Source organism: Heterocephalus glaber, unplaced genomic scaffold (genome assembly GCF_053883595.1).
Source record: "Heterocephalus glaber isolate CG9 unplaced genomic scaffold, H.glaber_assembly_v1.0 deba00001571, whole genome shotgun sequence".
NCBI lineage: Eukaryota > Metazoa > Chordata > Mammalia > Rodentia > Bathyergidae > Heterocephalus > Heterocephalus glaber.
The window spans coordinates 8082002-8105087 of record NW_028258356.1 but is presented as its reverse complement, the minus strand read 5'-3'; the positions used below and the strand labels follow the sequence as shown (position 1 = coordinate 8105087).

Genomic DNA, 23086 nt, shown 5'->3' with positions numbered 1-23086 from the left:
AAGACCCATCATTTTTATAGGAGTTCAAAAATAGCCAGCAACCAATTCATATGGTTTGGCATCTAATCAAAAACTACCAGGTAGGGCATAAGATTTAGCTCAGTGGTGCTGGCACCTGCCTCACAAGTGCAAGGTCCTGAGTTCAATCCCCGGTACCAGAAAACCCCCAAACTACCAGGTCGCTGGGCATTACAGGTGCATGCCTGTAATCCAAGTACTCAGGAGGCTGAAGCAGCAGGATAGCAAGTTTAAGCAAGCCTGGGCAACTTAGTGGGATCTTGTCAATAAGTGATGGCTGGGGTTGTAGCCCCCTGGGTTCAGTCCCCTGTACTGGGAGTGGGAAAAAAGCATGAAGGCAAAAAAAAAAAAAAAACCCATCAAGACCAATCCAGAATCCAGATGTGAAAATTAGCAAGTCGGGATATTAAAAATCATAACTATATTTTCAAAAAGAGATACTGAAGATATACAGAAAGGTCCACATTAAACAAAGTAGGTGACAACCATGGTGTTAACATTAAACACTGAACTGAGTTAATGAAAGAGTAGACATAGGAAGAAACATTAATGAACTAAACTATGCCAAAAAAAAAAATTTAACAATGAAGCTCAGTGGAGTATAAGATACTATCAAGTGACCCAGTGTATGTGTAACTGAAATTTCCAAAAAGGGGAAAAAATACTTTAAGAAATGATAACTAGAAATCTTCTAGATTTGGTGAAAACCAAACCTACAGATTGAAGCAGCAGCAGCAGCAGCAACAAAGAACCTTTCTGATGGGGTAAATGGAAGTGTACTTTTGAGTACTAAAAGCACTGCCATCTATTAAAAATGTATCAGCTGGGCATGGTGGTGCATGCTTGTAGTCCCAGTGCTTTGAGAGGCTGAGACAAGGATTCCAAATTTGAACCCAGTTTAGAGATTACTACGTTAGCGACACCCTCTCTCAAAATAAAAAATTTTAAAAAGGCTGGAGATATGGTGTGATGCAGTTCAATCCCCAGTAAGGGGTGGGGGATCAATCCGAGTAAACATCTGATGACAGAGACATTCTAGTAAAATTCATCTGAACAAAACATTCATGTCCACTTCAAAAGCAAGAGTTTTGTAAAAGCTACATTTGGTTTCCTTGAGTTTGTGACAGGTGCCCTAGATAAACAGGTATTCTCCTGAATTACAGATTTTTCTATTTTAAAAGTCAAATATATTTAATAACAAACTCCTTAGAAAAAGCACTTTAAGAGACTGAACATTTACTTTCTAACAAGAAGCATATTCAGACATGTATCATTTGTTTATAATTCTATGAACTCCTAGAACCATAAGTCACCATATGAACAACAGGAAAGGGCCCCTTTGTAATTTTTATTTTTTTAAATTTTCAAAGGTTTCTTTGTCATATATACTTAAGTAACTGAGATCAGTGTTTAGTAGGTTTCATTTTGCAATATTTTGGGCATACTTACATTAAAAGCAGGATTCATATAGTTTCGAGGATCCTAATCAATTCTATAGAATAAAGTTTATAAATACATACACACAGCCCAAGCATGGTGCCACATGCCACATGGTGCCACAGCATTCAGGAGGCTGAGGCAGATCACTGAGTTCAAGGTTAGCCTGGGTTACATGGTAAGTTTAAGACCAGCTTGAATTTCATAGTGAGACCCTGTCTTCAACAAAATAAATAAGATGGGAAAAATACACATATAGCCATATACAAAAACTGGAAATTGTTAATACTAACACCAACTTTTACTTTCTACAATCTTACACCTCCTGACTCCTAGGTTGACCAAGATATAAATATACAGAATAATTGTTTCATATTATAGGTATTACCACTATGGTTTCATCAATTTCTTTAAGTGAATTACATGAAATTATAAACAAGCACACATTTAAAGGTCAATATTTATTCTGATTAATATTTTACAAAATTTTGACATTTAATTTATGTAAGGAGAACTAATTATTAAACACTTTACAGGTTTTTCTTTCCACAGAGTAACACAGTAAGTAGCAAAATAATACTTGGCACAGTTATAAATAAAATATAAAATAAAAACATTCATAGCTTAAGTGTAATGATGTTGCTTTATGCCTATTAATATTTCAAATTCCTACAAAAAAACTCCAAAGAAGTAATTCATGTTCAGAGCTGAGAATTAAGTTGCTATTTGCTAAAAGTATCCAATGAAGCTGATATGAACTATTCTGAGAAAGTTTGCCTCCTCCACAACTGTAAAGCTGAGTTAAACTGATTCTACACTCAGAACCTACAAAGTAATTAAACAGATGATACAATGCTGCATAGGTGGCTCCTCACCACCTGGCCATTTCTGAGTTATAGACTTAAGTGGTTCTATGAAATAATTAGTACTACACCATTTTCATTGCAAATGTTTTCCATGTAATTATACATCTAGGGTATTTTTGTCTATTTAATTGAGAGACATTTCTTTGCACTGAAAAGAATATTGTACCACAAAGAAAGACATGGTAACAACATTCTTATCCAAACTCTGAGAAAACTACCACTTTTTAAATGTTGATAAAAGTGTATTAGACAAAAATTGCAACTGAGTCTTCATGTGAACTGGCTCAAAATACAAAAATTTAAAACAAGTCCTAGCATTGTATAAATAACTTTGAATTTAAAAATTATCTAGAATTTCCCCCAACTGTTAGTCAAAACTAGCAGACATTTGTGAAGTTAACCGATTTTTTACAACCTATGACAAAATGGCATAATGCTATTGCCAACCCACACTAATCTCTTCCTTTTCAAAAATAAAGTACATATGCCAATTTTTCTATTATTAAAACACCCAGGTACACTAAGGGTAATCTTTTTATGGGTGACTTGTGATCAAAGAAATTACTATATAAAAACGGTAGTACTTGGAAATACTGAACATCAACTATATACATTTTCACTGCTCCTCTTACTAAGGCAAGGGGCGGGTATACCAATAGATTGCTTTAATACCTGTAATCTGCAGTTAACAGGACAATCTAATTGTACCAAGCATCAGACATGCAGTGAACTTGCAGGGTATAATGCCTATTAACAGCAATATTGAACATCACTAGAAGCTCATTATCTCCCTTTTCTTTTTGCTTGGATAAAATGAAATGAGCAGCTTTAAAAACACTAACACATATAGACACAAAGAGAAAAAGTATTTGATAAATTATTTATATACAGATACACGTTCTTTACACTGGTCTAGGATCTGTCATCAATCTGACTTCCCTTCCTCCCCCTCCCCTACCCCATTCCCTCTCACAGGTTTCCCACAGGTTGCTCGAACCACAGTTTGCTACAGCATTTAAGAGAACTAAACCAAGTCTCACTCTGTAAACAATATTCATGGAAGTAGTGACTAGTAATTTACCATGAGGGTATGGAAATGCTGCAACAAAAATTGATCAGTGCATCACATTTAACAGTAAGAATATCTTTCTGAAATTGTTTCAGCATTAACAAATTTAAAAACATTCAATATTGGGAAAAGTTGCCGGGGATTTAGCTCAGTGGTTCCGTCACCTGCCTCGCAAGTGTAAGGTCCCAAGTTCGATCCCCGGTACCAAAAAAAAAAAAAAAAAAAAATTGGGAAAAGTAAAATAATGTTGGGGATTACATCCTACTTTCTGATAGGTCATTTAAAAAAACAGAATACACCATTAGCTTTTCTTTTATTCACATTTGCTATGTACAGAGAGCATGCTCCATCTTTAGCTTAAACTGTTATTTTCTACAATTTTGCAGCTCAAAATTTTTAAGGTTTATCCATTTACCTCTATTACTAAGAATTTTGCTTTAGCTTATTTGTTTTGCCTTTACAAATCTCACTTCAACTCTTAAAAATTGGACTGTTTGCACATCAAATTAAATTCTAATTTATGCTTCACTGGATAATATCTGCTAGTATACATTCTATGCAGTATATCATGCACTTAGTAGGGCTTTTAAACTTGAACAAAATATAACTTACTATACTCATGCAAGTGCTTCATTATTAGACCATAAAACCTCAGAGCAAGGTTACTACAAATTATTTCAATGAACTAGAAATATACCAGCATTGTAACAGCTGATAAAATAGCACATTTTTTGTGAACATTATTTTCTTGTGCCTTTGAAGATACATTACAGTAGATCCCTAATAAAACCATGATTTTATCACAGTTGTGCATGTACATTTTAAAATGTACAAAATGCTCTCAATCAATTTAATTCTGGAATTAGATGCAATTCTCTTAGTAGACTGCATCATAAAATGTAGCCATATAGCATAAACTTAGTTTCAGTTAGAACAGAACTTTTGATCAGTATACAATGTCTGTCAACAGAATTCATTCTTTTTTCATGAAATGAGAACAAAACCAAAAAGTTGAGTATGTAGTGAATTCCCACATTAAGAACAATTAAAATCCTTTTTATGATCTTTAATCTTCCCAGAAGTGGCAGTGTGCTCTCTGTCCATGTTGACTTTTGTTAATAAAAGTGTTGAAAAAAAGACTGTAAAATTCACTGTTAGCCCTACACATAGCATGCCTATTGTTCAAGGATGTGGATTCGAGTGTGAGAGAGACACGGACAGATACAAATTTCAGGCACCACTCAGCAATATGCTTCATAGGATAAAGATGTTATTACACAAGCTGGTACCCAGATCCTGATATTTGGTCATATTCTATTGTATATTGTCTGGTCCAGTCCACGATAACAGGACGAAAGAGGCCACAGCATCGAAATTCAAAGAAGTCTATAATATTCCTTATACATCCATGGCTAAAAACAGCCGCCCCAAAAGAAAACAATTCAGTTAGTACAGATGATTTAATATGAGTTAAATATAATTTTGGTGTTCAACATATTTTTTTCTAAGCTCAAAAGCTCAAGTTATTGGCAAGAAAGAACCAATTTATCTTTACAAAATAAATATCATTCATGTGTCTCCATAAAACATTGATTTTTATCTTTTTGCTAATTTAAATAGGTAACACAATTATATTTTAAAGTTATCCAAATCTGCATTTTTTGATAAAATTTTTCTGCATTAATTTTGATAAAAATCTTGATTTTTTTTTTTGACAAGGAGAGAACCTCTCCAAAATTGAAAAAGAAAATAGAATACAAAATAACTATGTATAACATGATTTGGCAGAGGACCAGCGTAACAATTTTACAAAGAAAGGTAAAGGGTAAGTTTAGGAAATTTTAGGACTTCTCTAATACTTCTATCAAGTATTTTTATAACTTGTATAATTATTATATCTACAAAAGAATTCTCCCTTTGTTTTTATGTAAAGGTTTGCTTGCTTTCTACAAGTATGCAATAATTAATAATACTATAAAAGCTAGAGGGCATGTAGTAACTTATATGAAATTGAGTTTTAAATATTTCATGTAAATGGGACACTATATGTAGGTGTCAGATTATACACAATTTTTTAAATATACTTACCACAAATTTATATACAGTTAATGTGATAAATTATATTTTATAGTGTTTTTGAAGTAACCCATCCCTCTTCTACAGAAATCTTATGTTCAGAAGCATTTAAAAGCTATTCTCATATTGCCCAGTAAAAGATATATTCCCCATCTCATATTTTCTTGCCATACCTAAAGAAAACACTTCCAATATATTTATTAGATAATTACTGAGCTTGCTAAGAAAATTTGTAAGATAAAAGAAAATACTAAATTTATAAATATGTACATACTTGAATGGGCTTTCAATAGATGTTGTTGTGACTTTAAAGTGCTTGTATCTTCTGGCATTCATTCGTTCATTTGTAGTAATACCTAAACATGATATCTAAGAAGAAAGAGAAAAGAACCCATGATTCTGAATAATCAATGTTCAAAAAAAGTTAATTCTCAAGGAGTCTAGGCTAGAGAGGAAAATGATGAAATCCATCTTTGGTTTTCTATCAAGAGATATTACTTTATGAAAAGTAACCAGGTAAATATGAAAAATACTTAAACACAGGTTACAAGGTATTGTGCACAGAAAAGTTCTCCATCACACTCTTTCAGAATGAACCTTTTAAGAATTCTTAATAGACTTGAATAAACAGTGATTTTTGCGTTTAATTATGCTGTACCACTAAAATGAATACAAAATTAATGAGATCAATCTCTGCTCACACACACACACACACCTGTGTATATCTGAATCAATAATAACAAATAAAAAATTGTGCTGAAAGCAGTACTAAAAGTAAGAAGTTTATAATATAAAAATAGAAAGGAGGAAAAGAGGGAGGTAGAGGTGAAAAGTAAATAAAAATTCTTGAAAATCCAAGTGGTTAAGAATACATTATTTCTTAAACAAGGAGAAAAATTTTTAATGTTTCTCAGCACACTAAAGAACTAATAACACATGTACCTGGTACATCTGACACATGAGTAATACAGCAACCCACATGAAATGAAAAACACTGTTCAGAAACATCCAAAACATCCAAGGTGAACATGTAGCAATTTGAGTAATATATGTCCAAAATCCATCCTTGGTGTAAGTGGTCTCACAGTGAAGTCCCCAGTCTAAAACCAGAAGACAAGAGACTCACATTTACTTAATAATCATTAAAGCACTTCATGTAGGCATTAATGCTGACACCACTTAGAAAGCATGATCTTAACAGTCTATGTTTAATTGATGTCATACACAGCTAATGTTTTTATACTTTTAAATGACTTCATTATACTTTAAAGAAAAAATTATTTACCAAACACAAGAATGGAAAAGCAGCTGCAAATCTTAAAAAAAAATTTATTGTACCTTCAGAATAAACAAATTTGGTGTTGCTTATATACAATACTTAAAAGAACATTTTGTTTAAAAAGATAATGGGTGAGTTTTTTTGGAGTGGGGGCATATAACATAACAAGATCACTTCAGTGAGATAGGCTTTTTCTAACACAAAATCTACTCCTTGAGGGCTGCTACTATAAAGAATTATTTTATTGGCAAGAAAATGTGTTCTTTCAGGTGTATTGGGCCAAAAATTAGGTCACGCTCTTTAACCAAATCTTTTTCTTAATCTCTCTTTGAGGAGGTAAACTCCTTTTGTACATTAGTGCAATTGCGCTGATTACTTTTAATATCTCAGGATAAAAGGACTAAGAAACCATCCTTCCAAGACTTACTTTTAAACCAGAATCTAATACATCTTTATGTTAACCTTCCCCAAGCCTTGAAACATACTAACATCTTCATTTAAACTCTTCTAATGTGGGTTCTCAATTCAATAAAATTCTATCATTTCTTCTAAGATACTACACCTATAAAAATCAAATGAGTGAGGGTTAGGGATTTAGCTCAGTGGTTCTGCTACCTGCTTCACAAATGCAAGGTCCCAAGTTCAATCCCTGGTACCCAAAAAAGAAAAAAATCAAATGAGTGAAAACTTATCTTAAAAAAGGGTAACTTCTGATACCTAATAATATTCCCCAATAGGCAAGAATTATACCTTACTTTTCAAAATATTTTAAGTTCTGTGCAAATTTAAAGTATTACTTCCCAACTACTTGGTTAGAAAGAACTAGTACAACTGTTTCACTGTACAGACCACTAAACTAACCATAAGCACATGATCTGAGATGTTGGTGTATTCTACCCAGAAGCTTCTCAAAGCCTATTAGACCACTATGTTTCCCAAAGGACACCCGCATTAAAAGGTGGTTAACTGATAACAGCTTGTATTCTAAGTGAAACATATTTGATAGATCTGTATCTTTTTCTTTGATGTGTCATAAGGTACCCCAAACTATATTTTTGTTAAGACTTTCATCATTACATAATATGGCAAATATAATCTGACTAAAACATTTATCTTTTAAGAAGGCAAAAAAAAAAAATTGTACTCACAAGAAATACAACCATAAATCATCCAACAGATCATAAAAAGCAAGAAGAATAGGTAGCCCATAAAGTACCTATGGTTGCCTGCACCTAAAGAACACAGAAGTTATGAACATTTCAGCTAAGAAAAATCAATTTATAATATATCTTTGAGGGGTATACTATGAAATATGTTACAACTTGGACAGTCACATACATTATTTTACAAAATGGTTTTCCAGAAAATAAGTGTTAATGAGTTACTAAAAATAAGTGTTTTAATGAGTTTTTAAAACACGAATGCTTATAAATACCATTTTGCTTATAATACCAAACACAAAAAGATGTGACTGCAATGATGATATTTTTTCCAAAGGCAAAGGAGTCCCAAAGAATCAAATAAATCACAATTCCAACTTTCAATCCTAGTCTTTGTTTTGTGAGGTTAAAATACCCTATGTTATCTCTCCTTTTATAACCCTTACAATCCAACTTTTCAAAGGCTACTCCAACGTTCACACAATCTTTGTAATCCCTTAATCTTTATTTGAGGAAGAAAACTCTTTTTGTTCATTAGTGCAACAGCATGGATTCTTTTTAATAGCTCCTTTTAATAATTTCTTTTCTGTCACTTTATAAACTCTTCATGGCCAATTCTTGGATCACTTAGTTCATCTCCTTAGATTATACCACTCTTGAACATGAAAGTGTGTTCAGTTCTTATGTGTCATTCCTCTCTGCTTCTGTACATAAAATCATTGAGGAAAAGAAAATGGCATAGTAGTGATCAGTAGCAAAATTCAGCCTCTCCAAGATCCAGAAACCAGACAGTGAAAATTAACAACTTGTCGAAGAAAAAAAGAGAAGCAGACCAGTGGGAATTGAGAAGGAAGTGACAGAAAAATTAGATGCTACAGAGAAGTTGGAAAGGTGGTTCACAACACAGAGACAAGAAGGAAACAATGTGGACTCTCTGCCCAGCTCTCATGGCTCATGGGGAAGGGAAACCAAGATCTCCAAAAGTAAGCACCCAGGACCAGGAGGTCCAGGGAGAAGCAGCAGCGACGCCCACAATCTTTGTGAACTCCAAAAACAGGGTAAGGTTTTGCTCTGAGGGGATTCCTTTCACACAGCAGGCAACGCAACAACCAGAGAGGGATTTAAGCATGGGTGCCTGCCATATCCAGAGTGCTTGATTAGGCACCTCTTCAGGAAAGTGCTGATACTTTAAATCTGAGGCTCAGAACAACTGAAAAACAACTTCACTTCAGGGCTCCCATGTTACTCTCCCACAATGACTGGTATGAGACAGCTATGGGAGACAGCACAGGCAGGGAGTGGGCTTTTGGACCTCCCCTTGGAGGCCAGCCTTCAGCTGTGCTCAGAAACAGCTGCATTTGAAAGTGCTTGCCTACATGATGTACTTGAACCTTTTGCCCTCCTTCCTACATATGGTGCAGATCTGAGGTCTGATTGCCTTTCCTATCTACCAACAGGAGCAAGGCCAGGTCTTAGCATGGGTACTGCCAAAGCCTGGGGTAAACAGAAGGGCTTCTGGAATAGGGGGTGCACCTCATAATCCCACAGGCTGCTGTAGGGCTAGGTGGAGAAAACTGAGACTTGCTGGATCCCAAAACAGTGGGTCCTAGAAGAAAATCATCCATTCAAAAATAAAGAGAAAGAAAATTTTTTTCTCTTTTTAGACTCCTTTCCTTTTTTCTTTTTCTTACTCCCTTTTTTCTATTTTTACTCTCCATATTTTTTCTCCCTTTTTCCTTTTATTTATTTCTTGTGGTTTTTGTTACTTATATCTAATTTTATAAATATCCTTCTACTCCATAACAGATCTTTTGTCTTACTTTTCTCTGCTCTTTCTCATCTCCTATTTAATTTTTCAAATTTGTCTTTTTGCATTCTCCTATTCTCAACCCTTGATATGTTTAATAGTATAATCATTAAGGTTTATTAATCTTTAGACTATTAACTTTATGTCACTACTGATGAATTCTTTTCTATCAATGGAGGTATAGTTATTGCATTTAGTAGATATTGTATGCCTTGGTTTGTCTTGGGTTTATACTTAATTGTACATTGCTTTTCTAAAGTTAAGGGTGGTACATTGTTGGATCTTATGGTTTGTCAATATCCAGTTTGTCTTGAATGATATTACTGTTACTAATTTAGTTGCTCCTGCCAGAGTGGCATAGTTGTTGCTATTAATAGGTTTTCTCTTTATGCTAAAACCCAGATTACCTTTGTGACATTAACAATACTGTAGTCCACTCCTGGAGAAATGGGTGCTGGACCAATTATATTACATCTCCCCTTCCCATATTAAAAGAAGGGATTAGATCTTGGGGCAGAGGTAACGGATTGTAAATACTATGCCCTGAGTGCATCACTGAAAATCAAACTAAAGAAATCTCCAAAAAACTAGCAATAAAGTGTTTCCACTATAAGCAACCGCAAACCTAAAAAGAAAACAAAACAAAAAAACAAAAAACAATAGAAACATGAGAAGAGAAGGCAAAAAAAGTGCCTCTCAAAACTCCCAACTACCCCAAAGCTGAACCATGGGGTATTAAGGGGGAGGAAAGCAAAAGACACACAACCAAATTATTTAAAAGGATAACAGAGATTAAAAGACAGATCAATGAGGTGCTCATCGGGCTCAAAGAAAATATACTTAGATCGTAGAGGTAATAAAACAATCAGTGAGCTTACAGAAGATACTAATGAAAAGGTAGCTAAGCTAAACAAAATGATAAAAAACAAGAATGACTAGTTTAGTAAGTAAGTACGGTCCATGCAAAGGTTCCAAACAGAAATCCAGGAGATCAAAAATTATAAAGTACAGGCAATAGAAGTGACCAATGTGAAGACAAAATAGCAGAATTAGAAGATAAGGGATGCTTTCGAAGACTGGTTACTCAGAGATACCTTAAAAACAACAAGAGAACATAAATAGCTGCTCAATGATGCAAAGAAGACAAATCTAAGATTAACTGGAGTACATGAAAAATCAGAACACAGCACAAAGGGCATAAAAAAGTCTATTTATAAAAATAACAGCAGAAAATTTTCCAAAGATTGGGAAAGAATAAAATTTATATAATTACATATATATTAAATATATTATATATAAATACATACATATATATATATATATATATATATATATAAAATAGAACCCCAAATAGCCACAATCGATACAGAACTTCTCCAAGTCACATCATAGTCAAAATACCTGAAGCCGAACACAGGAACAGAATCTTAAAGCTGATAGAGAAAAGAAGTGAATCACTTACAAAGGTAAAACTATTAGAATTACAATAGACTTTTCAACACAAACCTTGAAGGCCAAGACTTGGGGCAAAATGTTTCAAGCCCTAAAAGAAAACAATTTCCAACCTAGGCTGACATATCCTGCAAAACAATCTTTTAAAACTGAGAGAAAAAAGATACTTTCATGATAAGAGCACCTAAAGAAATTCAGTCACCAAACCAGCGCTCTAAAAACATTCTCAAGGATATTCTAGAAGAGTCTATGGCACGCATATCACAGCAGGCTGTTTGTATCATTGAACAACACTCTAAAAGGTTCACCTCCATCACTGTCCTAAGAAGAGACAATGAACCCAATAAAGCCAAAAAATAGAAAGAATTCATTAGGCAGGATAAGCAGTTAAGTAGGGTGGGGTGGAGATCAGCAACAAGAAAATAATGAATTGACAAGAATAAGTCAGTCTCTTTTCGTAATAACTGTCAATGTGAATGGTCTCAACTCCCCTATCAAAATACATAGATTACCAGAATGGATCAAGAAATAAAACCCAACAAAGTACAATATGTTACAAACACATTTAATCCAAAAAGAAATACACAGATTAAAAATCAAAGGCCTGAAAGCAGTAATCTATGCAATGGGAACCTGGAAAAAAATCCCAAGTAGCTATCATAATTTAAGACAAAGTGGATTTCAAGCCCAAACTGATCAGAAGAAGCAAAAAAGGTCACTACATATTGGTTAAGGGAACAATTCAACAGGAAGACATAACAACTATAAACATAAGTTGATGCACCCAATTTCATAAAACAAACACTACTAAGCAAGATGTGGTGGTGCACACCTGTAATCCCAACACTTGGGAGGCTGAGGCAGAAGGATTGCCAAGAGTTTGAGGCCAGCTTGGGCTACATAGTGAGTTCAGGACTGGCCTAAACATATAGCAAGATGCTATGCTGTGTATTCTCAAAAAACAAAAAACAAACACTACTAAACCTAACAAAAAAATCAGGTAAATACCAACACAGTTATAAGTGAGGACCTCAATATCCTACTGTCACAAATAGATCAACTGGACAAAAATCAACAAAGAAATATTAGCACTGAATCTAACCTTCAAACAAATGGACTTAATAGATATCTACAAAATGTACAACAGAATACACACTCTGCTCAGCAGTACAAGAGACTTTCTTCAAAGAAAAGACCACATACTAGCCCATAAAGCATGCTTAAGTAAATGCAAAAGAATCAAAATTATCCTATGCATATTATCAAATCATAGTGCAATGAAACTAGAACTCAATGGCAAAAGAAACCACAGAAATTATGCAAACATATGAAATTAAACAATAACCTCTTAAAGGTTCACAGAAGAAATTAAACAAGAAATTATTTCCTAGAATAAAACAATAATGTCACTACAAAATCCAGAACTTATGGGACACAACGAAAGCAGTCCGAAAACAGAAGTTTATAGCTGTGAATGAAAATATCAGAAAAACAGAGCAAGACGATATAAATAACCTAATGATCCACCTCAAGGTCCTAGGACAAACAAGGGTAATCCAAATTCAAAGCTAATGCAAAGAAGCAAATTACAAAGATCTGACCAGAAATTTTTAAAAACTGACACCAAAAAAAAATACAGTCAATGAATCAAAGAAATAGTTCTTTGAAAGAATAAACAAAATAGAAAAAGGACAGAAAAGACCCAAATCAATGCAACTAGAAATGAAAAAAGGTGAAACACAACATCAGACTTTACCAAAATCCGGAAGACTATTAGTAACTACTGTAGAGTCTGTACTCTAATAAAATAGAGAATTCAGAAGAAATAAGATTCCTAGATATGTACGAACTATCAAACCTAAACCAAGAAGACATAAAAACCCTTAATAATCCAATAAAAGCAATTAAGATTGAAGAGGTAACAGAAAATTTACCAGCCAAGAAAAGCTCAGGTCCTGATCCTGAATTCTATAATAATTCTTTAAAGATACAACACCAATACTCCTCAAACTCTTTAATGAAATTGAAAGGGAAGGAGTACTCACAAAGTCATTTCTGGAAGCTACCATTACCCTGAGTCTAAAACCAGAAAAGGACCCAACCGAAAAAGAGGCCAATCTGTTTAACGACGCAAAAGTCCTCAACAAGATACTGCCCAACAGGAAGCACTAAATCATCAAAAAGAACATATATCATGTAGGATCATACATCAAGTAGGATTCATTCTAGAGATGCACAGATAGCTCAACAAACTCAAATCAATAAAGGCAGTATACCACATAAACAGAAGCAAGGACAAAAATCACATGTTCATCAGAAAAAGCATTTGACAAAATCCAATATGCATTCATGATAAAAAAAAAAACCTTGAAGAAATTAGATACAGAAGGACCTTAGCTCAATCCAATAAAACCTCTTTACGCCAAACTGTCAGCATATTAAATGGCAAGATTCTGAAAGCTTTCCTTCTAAAATCAGGAACAAGACAAGGATGTCTGCTATCGCTACTACTGTTCAATATACTTCTCATAACATTAGTTAATAAAGCTACAGTGATACAAACAGCATGGTACTGGCAAAAACAAAACAAAACAAACAAACCCATGTTGATCAATGGAACAAAACAGAGGATGCATAAACAATTTCAACCTTTCTTATATGAGAAACCCAAACTATAAATAAAAACCAATATAAAAGATAAAAGGAACAAAAAGAGAGATGGAGAAAGGGAGGGTAGGGAGAAAGAAAAACAAATGCTGCCAGAAGGGAAGGGAGGGGAAGTCAAGGGAATTGAGATGTGCTATGTACATGTGACAACTTAGAATGAATGCAATCATTATGTACTGCAAATATGTACCAATAAAATGTTTTTAAGTTATTATTGCTTTCTATAATTTAATTTTAAAAAATTATTTGCCTCCTTATTAATTTCAATCTTACCAATGGAAAAAGTAGGAAAGATAAAGCACTAGAGAGAATGTATAGAGAAACAGTATCAATCTTCTCTAAACAATGATTTTTTAACTTTTTTCTTCTCTCTGAATTGAGTCTCTGTTTTATCAACTAGCAGGTAATGGGGGCTGGGATTGGGGGTTGAGGATGTAAGAATGAATTTCTACCATCTACTTTAATACTGTATACTTTTTAAAGTAACTTCAATGAACAATGTATTTAGAAATTACTAACGTAACTCACCTACGCAGTTACCCACCCATGGGCAATGATGATCAAATTTTGCTATACAGCGGTTGCACACACCACAGTGTTTGGACCTCACTGGTTTCCGTATCTGTTAATAGGCACAATGAAGGATTATGAAAAACACTGTACACAAGAAAGAAAAGCTGGACATTTATTTTCTCAAAATACAATTATGAAAACACAAAACTATACTTTTTGAACAACTGTACACCAATGTTTCCAATCAATTAAAAACAAACAGGAATTACTACTGTTTTGTTTTAATGAAATTTCAACTGTATTAACAAGGACTAAACAGATGAGACTACTCCAGAATATGAACTCTTAAAAATGGAACAGAATCACCAATTTACAAAAGTAACAACTACAAATTAAAAACCAATTCAAGGTTGTGATGAATGATACTATATTTAATTCATATCAAATTTCTAAAGAGAAAGGTATCACTCTCCAGACTTCAAAATGAAGACTTGTTTAACTAATGGTTATAATACTGGTTACTCTTTAATAAGTAAAACTGTCACTGAATAAAAGACCAGCTTAGAATGGGAATAAAAGAATCTTCTAAAATTCAAAATAACTAATAAAAGTGCCTTCCCAAAGTAACAAATCTAGCAAAAAACAATTAAGTGTACATATCTATTTCTCTTTAAATGGTTCCTGAAATCTCAGATTAAGATTTAGCATTTCCTCTGCTGGAATTTATGACCATATCTAAGAAGGCAGAATATGTTTGTAGATTTGATGTTATTTTCTCTTGCAAAAAAATTAAAAATCCATTACTCAGTTTATGACTGACAAGAATTCATGGTTATGATGTCTAAGTGCCTTGAAATGCTTTTTATACTAATTGATGCTAAACTAGCCAAGGAATACAAAAATTCACGGGAGATCTTCAAAGGACTGGCAATGCTAATGCTGGAAGATCTAGTAATAGCCTCATGAGAGAAAAATTATAATAGCCATCACTGTTCATATTGGTATTTCAATAAAAGCACTGCCATTCCTGCATTATTTTCCAGAAGGTTATACACTGTTCTGAAGTACCCAGGAAAAAGTATAGATAGGTGGATTGTGCAGTTCTTAGATCTACTAAATTCTCTGTGGGCTAAAGAAAAGAAGCTGTTACTCATTACAGATGTGAGACTAAATCTACTTATGAGAAAAGCAAGAGTATCACGCTATAAAACAACTACCCTCACTTCTAACCCTCAGCTACAATTTTCCTTTGGGCAACACCAGTCAAAAATCTGAACAATAGGGGCCGGGGATTTAGCTCTGATCCTTGTGCCTTGCAAGCACAAGGATCAGAGTTCAATCCCTGGTACCAAAAAAAAAAAAAAAATCTGAACAATAGAGTGACTTGGTTCCAAAGTTCCTGAATATACAGTAACTGCTGTCTCCATAGAATGACTGTATAATTTGCCATATGGTAAGTACATCCACATTGCACACTTGATTTTGTGGAACAGAGTATTCCCACAGAATAGCAGTGTATCAAAACATTCTAAACCTCAGAAAAGAATACGTCAAGAATGAATGATGGGGATTTAGCTCAGTGACACCATGCCTGCCTCACAAGCGCAAGGTCTTGAGTTCAATCCCTGCCACCTCAAAAAAAAAAAAAGAATGACTATACAAAAAAATTTAGTCAGGACCCTAAAGTTGCTGTCAAAAGTAAAGCAGTATATATTTTAAACATTCAAATCACAGCTCCTCAAAAATCATTAAGTGAAACAACTTAAAGAATTTGTAGAAAGCCAGATGTGGTGGCACACATCTGCAACCTCAGCTATTATACAGCTGAGGGAGGAAGATTGTAAGTTTGAGGCTAGACTCAGCAATTTACTGAGACCTTGTCTCAAAAATAAGAGAGGAAAACAAAGGACTGGGAATATAGCTCAATAACAAAGCACCTGCCTAGGATCCACTAGGCCCTGGGCTTCAATCTCCAGTACTACCCCTCAATCGTTCTGTAATCCTAAACTAAGTCAACTATTTACTATTAATCAAAAATATTAATTTACATATGACTCAAAAGTATAAAAGAACATTACTTTCATGTATGATTTGAGAATATTTCAACTTCCATGTAGAAATTTAACCATGGTAACAGTCTATACATTTTTTCACAAACTTATAAAAAACAAAATAATCACAACACAAAAATGATTCTATAGAAAGCTGATGTCTACAATAAAATAATCAATGCCAGTATTACTATACTGTACTTGATTTCATAAACAAATACTATTTAAATTCATATACATCTTAGATTATACATGACCTGGTCAATGATGATCACTTTAAAAAATCAATAAAACAGTGTTCAAAGTTGTACAAATACTTCCACACAAACAAATAATACTCAAATTGAACTTGCTGGAAGGCCATGTTGTCTGAAAAATTACTTAATGAATTTTCCCACTATAACTTTTAAAAATTCAAGAATGAATTTTCTTATAATATAGTTTTAAAAAACTTATAAGCAAACATTCTATTTTAAATAGTTTAAATTAGGAGATAAAAAGAAAATAAGAATGAATATGTATGAAAGTATTTCTGAATCAGAAGTATAGTCGAGGTCTACTACTGGGGAATAAGCACACTGAGGAGGAGATACCTTTGTTATCTCTCCTCTTGTACCATGGAATAAATGGTATTTTTTGGTGCGGGAGGGAGAAAACTGTGTTCAGCAAATGAAGTTCTTGTTCTCCTCACCCACACCATCTATGCTATGGTACTGTCAAAAAGAAGAGAAGAGAGGAAAGAACAAAGAATATACTACCAAACAGGTACTGCAGAATATACTGAGGTCCAGACTTCCTGTTTCTGCAAGTTCAACTATTGTCTGTGAATTAAAAAAAAATTTATTTAAAACTGAATAAAATTCACTAACACTCATCACTATGAATCAGTAAAGATCAGACACTCATCTTTTAATTTCCTAATGTTTTTAGCTCAAAATAAGAAATGAAATCTTTTGCGCATTCATGTCTGTTTCATTACAATATGAACAGTACTAAAGAACATCAGAGTAGCAATTTCTATGTGGTCTAAACCATAAGAATTGGCTACTGTCTTTGTATAATGTGGATAGGAATGATTTAACAAAATTTGTTTTGTTTTTGGAAACTAAATAAAACAGCTCTTAAAATTATGCAAAATGTCTCCAGTCCAATTCTCTACTTACACAACATCTTTTATGAATTTAGTTTCAAGTACCTGGGTTACAGTAAGAAGATGCTCTGAATCACATATACAAATATTTTATACTGGAATGGTCTATCTGTTCTATCCGTTTACTAGCTTCTAGTTTATAAACTCATATGACAAGCATTTGCTGAATGCATTTATTTGCTGGGGGTTTATAGAGATGTTTAAACACTCAGAGGGAGCACTTAGCTCTTAAAGCCATCACAGTAGGCTTGTAAGGGACAGAAACATAAAATTATAAAATATTATGGGATTATAAAGACAAATGTTCAAGAGCAACAAAGGTAAGCCCAAATAAAATATACATAATTTCAATTTAGTGTAAAACCTTATATTCTAAAAGACAGTTTTTTCCTTTGTACTCAAAATATCTTGTTGTAAATGCTAACAATTTGGCAGTTAAACATGTGAACTGCATTATGCTACCTTTTTCTTTTGTTCTTCTGTAGCTTTAATAATCCCTGGATCTGATTTCCAAGATTTTCCAAAGTTGTAGAAAAGTGCAACACTATTGGCAAGGAATGGAAGATGAATAAATAAAAAACTGAGATGTGCCTAAAGTTAAGGAATCTAAGAAAGTAAAGATCAATGAGTTACAAATTTATAATCCACAAAATAACCCAAAACACCTACCAAAAAATCACAAGTTTTTAAATCAAAATATTTTCCCATTATATTCACAACTAAAATGTAAAATTGTGACTTCTTTATAAACTTTAAACCATGTGGCCTTATCTGACACTTTAAAACTCAGTGAGTAAGCTCAGTGTAGTGATGCATGCCTACAGTCCCCGTATTCTGTCAGGGTGAGTCCAACTTAAGCAATTTAGCTACTTAAGAGACTTATCTCAAAACAAAAAATAAACAGGGTTGAGGATGTACTTCATAAGGTCCTGAGTTTGAGCCTGCTAGCTGCTCAGTATATTACTACACATTTGAAAAGTTATTCAGGAACTAATTACCAGATGAACTTAACTTGCTCTTTAAAGGTACATAAGATTATCTTTGAATGTTAATTTTAACTAAGCTTTAAGTTAAACAAGCTAATTTTTAAATTTTTTAAAATTGAAACTAAATTTGAAACATTTTTAAATTCCCTCTAAATGGCATGTCTGTTTTTATTACTAATATGATATCTGAGAATATCAGAAAGCTAAAAAACCATAAGGGCAACAACAAAACAATAATTCTACAACCCAGAAAAAACCTTTTTTGGTTCTGGCATTCTGCTTTTTAACTATAACTGGGATCATAGTATATTTAGAATTAATATAATAAATAACATTTATTACAAGGTGCAACTTAAGCCACCCAAGAACCCTATGACAAATCCTACTGCTATCCCCACTTAACATGATAAAAGTGAGCAAAGGCTAAGTCCAAAACTGCAAAGTTAAGAGGTAAAGTATTAAAATCCTGCCATTTAATACCTATGTTATTCTGCCACTCCAAAGTGCTCACTAGAATTTCTTAGATCAATAATATAGAAACAATATATGTGGGATATTTTTAAGGTTTATTGCATATACTTATATTGTCAGATTATTTTAGTAAAAGCTACCAATTTATAACCCCACTAGCAATATGTGATTGCTTGATTAGTACCGTTGTATTAACACTAAGAAACAAACCTTGTAAATTTCAGGAGCAAAAGAAGTGCTATTATCCTTTTAATATATATCTATGCCTATGACAGGTAAAACAAGTATTTGTCATCAATATTTTCATTTAAATGTTTATGGATGGTATTTTACATGTAACTCTTTAATGTGCTTAGTTGTTATTTTGATGGCAGTAGCTCTAAGTTGGTTACTTTTAAAGACAAATATTTAACCAGACTTTCAAGCTAGGATAATAATTTGAAATTCATTCATTAAATTTCTTTACAACAGTAACGAATGAAATGAATCCAGAACATTAAATCAAACAAACAAACCAACTATTCTCCAAAATACTATCTACAACTTCAGGAAAGGGACAAGCTTCATTATACTGTAAAATTCAAAACTGAAGGCCAAGGAAGAATCATGATTCTGGTGAGGCTAGCTGTTTAGCATAGGAACTGAATTAGGCCTGACTACACCTGTACAAGTAGAATGTAAAACTACAGATAAAGACAAAATGTCTGAGAATTCTCATCGATCCCATCCTGACCCTTGACTAATAGATTGGTGTCCCCCGCCAAAATCATATGTTGAAGTCCTAAACCCAATGTGACTATATCTGGAGATATGGTCTTTAGAAAGTAATTAAGGTTAAATGAGGTCATAAAGGTGAAACCCTAATCCAACAGAACTGTGGTCTGATAAGAAGAGAATGAGAGGACACAGCAGGAAGACAGTTTTCTGTAAGCTAGGAAGAGAATGCTCACCAGAACCCGATTTCAGACTACTGGCCTCCAGAACTGTTGGATAATAAATTTCTATTGTTATAACCAACCAGTCTGTTGTATACTATTATGGGTGTCTGAGCTGACTAATAAATACTCCCACTTTTCACCCTAGGTAATTAGATGGAAAAACACGAATATAGTGAGTAGAAACTATCAACAAATCTGGAAAACCTCTTCAGTAACAAAAATCCCTGAATACCCTGCATGACCTCCACTAACCTTCAAAAACTACCAAACCATCTCAATTATGATTAATTTGTTATTAATAAGGTGACAGGACAAAGCTGTGGGGGCAAATCCCAACATCATTCTGTCTCTAAGGCCAGGCAGAATAAAAGCTCAGAACAGACTTTCTAACAAGATCTTAGGACAGCTAAACTCAGGTTCTGGAGCAAGAATTTACAACTGAGCTATCTTTGCTAAAGCAAAGGAAAAATGTGTAGAAATTTAGATTGAATTCTAGCACTGAAAATACTATGCTGGTACCAAATATGACAGAAAAAACTTTAAGAAAACATAAAAATCTGAATGAATCTGCCCAGGTTAATAATGAGTAAGATGAAAAGAAACAGTATCACTATGTTAGCATACTTAAAAATACTTAAAAATTCAAGTAAAATACAGATGCACACTGTTCACAAAACAAGAGTCCTGTCTGGGAGGAAATATAACCTAAAGAGAAAACCAAATGAACTGAGGATGTTTCTTAATTAAATAGTAATATGAAGCCTGCAAAACATGAGCTTAAAGATATTAGAACCAGATGAGAAGGGTGATTCTAGAAATAAAAACAGAAACCAAACAAAACCATTATCTAACAATGGAATGAAAAATTTATAAAAATGAATACATAGAGCATAAAGAGACTAAGCAAAACAATAGAGATAAGAGTATGTACAAGATGCTGCTAAAGATAATTCAAAAGATAATTTTATTCATGAAGTAGGAAATACAACAAAGAATTCAGAGATCATAGTACAAATAATTTTCAGAAAAAAGGAAAACATTCATCTATATTATATAGTGTACATATGTAACTTCCATTTAGTATTATATACTGAAAAACATATTGCACATTGAGAAAATCTGAGGGACAAAGATTAACATTCTCTAACACATACTCGTTTTAATAATAAAAAATGATTGCCCAGGGACTGAGGCTATAACTCAATGGTAGAGCATTTGTCTAGCATGCACAGGCCTTAGGCTTGATCTCTAGGACAGAAATCGATCAACCAATAAAAGAATGCCTTGACTAAAATTTTTTTTTTTAATTTTAAAAATGTGGTGCTAAGGTATTAATAGAAAACCCCCAAAGACCAGACATATTCAACAAGCACAAATTTAGAGGTAAGCAGGTTCCAAAAATTAATGTCAACTTTTTGGATATTTGCTAACACCTATATGCTATATACTACTTACAAGGCATATATAAAATTTAAGATTATAGAAATGTTAAAGGTAAATACTAATTAAAATAAAATGTTCTTCGTTAATGTTTTCTTACCATGGGTCACTAGACATTGATTCAAGGTTCATTATTTCATTAGAAATAATTCTAAACCTATATGCATTTAATGATGTAACTTCAAAATATGTCAAGGAAAAACTGACAACCAAAAAGACAACCTACCAAATACATCAATACACTGGAAATTTTAACATAATTCTTTGAATAAGTGATATTATAAGTAGATAAAAAATTTACTGAAGATAGAGTGCCTTTAGTGGCTCAATAAGCTTGATGTCATGTACAGAATGCAACTGAAATAGTCCATAAGGTACTTTTTAACTTTAAATGTTTTGAAAAAACAAAGAAAAGTAAATAAATTAATGGACTAAGAAGTGAAAGAGAAAAACAGAAACGGTTAATAAAACCTAAAGTTCTTTTTTTGGAAATAAAAAGAAGCAAAACCAATGATAACCTCTTCTAAAATTCCTGTTCTCACTTGTAGCTCTTTTCCCTGTAATATTTTAAAATTGGAATCTCTGTAAATTTAACTTAGCACTTTAATCCTAATGAGCCTACATCATCTTTAAAAAGCATTTGAATGGTTATTTAATCCCATATCGCACATAGCATAATTGATAAAACTATCCCACTGTTCAGGATGGATATTCAGGGCGCTTCCATTTATTCCCCATTAGAAATAATCTTATGAGAAACATCCTTCTAAATAAATCTTTGCCTTTATATCCTGCAATTACTGTTTAACATGTCATAATTTCTTTAAAGAGTAAAATTAAAAGAAAGATAACTGGGAATAGGGAGATCAACATTTTCCAAAGGGAAATGTGTCAAGAGATGGAGGGGTTAGGGAGGGAGGGAGAGAAGGGGAAGGGGATGAAAAAAGTTAAGACAACTATGAATGTAATCATTATGTACTGCAAATATGTACTAATAAGAATTAAAAGAAATTTTAAAAACTGAAAAAGGAGAGATCAAAGAGTATTTATTTCTGGAGCTTTTTCTATGCTGTCTGTTTTCCAGTAAGATTTATGAACTTAAATTATGTTCAGAGTACAACAGGAAGATACACATGAAGACACACTGAATCAGGTCAGAAATCTGGGTTCTACACCTAACTTCTAAGTGTCTGCCTGCATGACTCTGAGCAAGATACAAGTATCTTGCTAACAATTAGAAACGTGCATTAAAATCTTTATGTATTTTATCTACAAGAATTCTTAAAACCAAGGGCTGGGGATTTAGCTCAGTGGTTCCACCGCCTGCCTTGTAGGCACAAGGTCCTGAGTTCGATCCCTGGCACAAACCCCCCACCCCCAAAACCAAACAAACAAAAAAATCAAGTAAAGTAGTATATCTGATGTAAATCAGAAAGTACAGAACAATAAGTTATCTACAGGGAGCTAATTATTTAATGAATAGTAGTACAGAGAAAAGAACTTATTAAAATAGCTTATACCAATGTAGTTATTATAAAAACACATAAGTAACTTTATTAAATTGGGTCTTATGAAAAGCAAAAATAAAGTTTATACAGCTGGTCCTCATACCTCCTCTGCACAATTTATATGCAAACCCCAAATCAATATTCATAGCACATTCTTCAGTCACTTGATGAACATCCACAAAACAGTGAGAAATCCGA

At 33.2% G+C, this 23086-nt stretch overlaps 1 protein-coding gene across 6 annotated transcripts in view; it reads right to left on the bottom strand.

The window, feature by feature from the left end:
- Positions 1-3687: 3687 nt before the first annotated feature.
- Positions 3688-23086, bottom strand: part of Zdhhc17 (zDHHC palmitoyltransferase 17) — an 83178-nt gene continuing 63779 nt past the window's right edge. For all 6 annotated transcript variants that reach the window (XM_004845004.4, XM_087192467.1, XM_087192466.1 and 3 more), the window contains 7 exons: positions 18008-18132; positions 17154-17216; positions 14360-14453; positions 7894-7977; positions 6409-6566; positions 5741-5835; positions 3688-4802 (listed from right to left, as the gene is read on the bottom strand). In XM_004845004.4, coding sequence (XP_004845061.1) covers positions 4664-4802; positions 5741-5835; positions 6409-6566; positions 7894-7977; positions 14360-14453; positions 17154-17216; positions 18008-18132 — 758 coding nt within the window. In that variant the 3' untranslated portion in view covers positions 3688-4663. The remainder of the gene's footprint in view (positions 4803-5740; positions 5836-6408; positions 6567-7893; positions 7978-14359; positions 14454-17153; positions 17217-18007; positions 18133-23086) is intronic.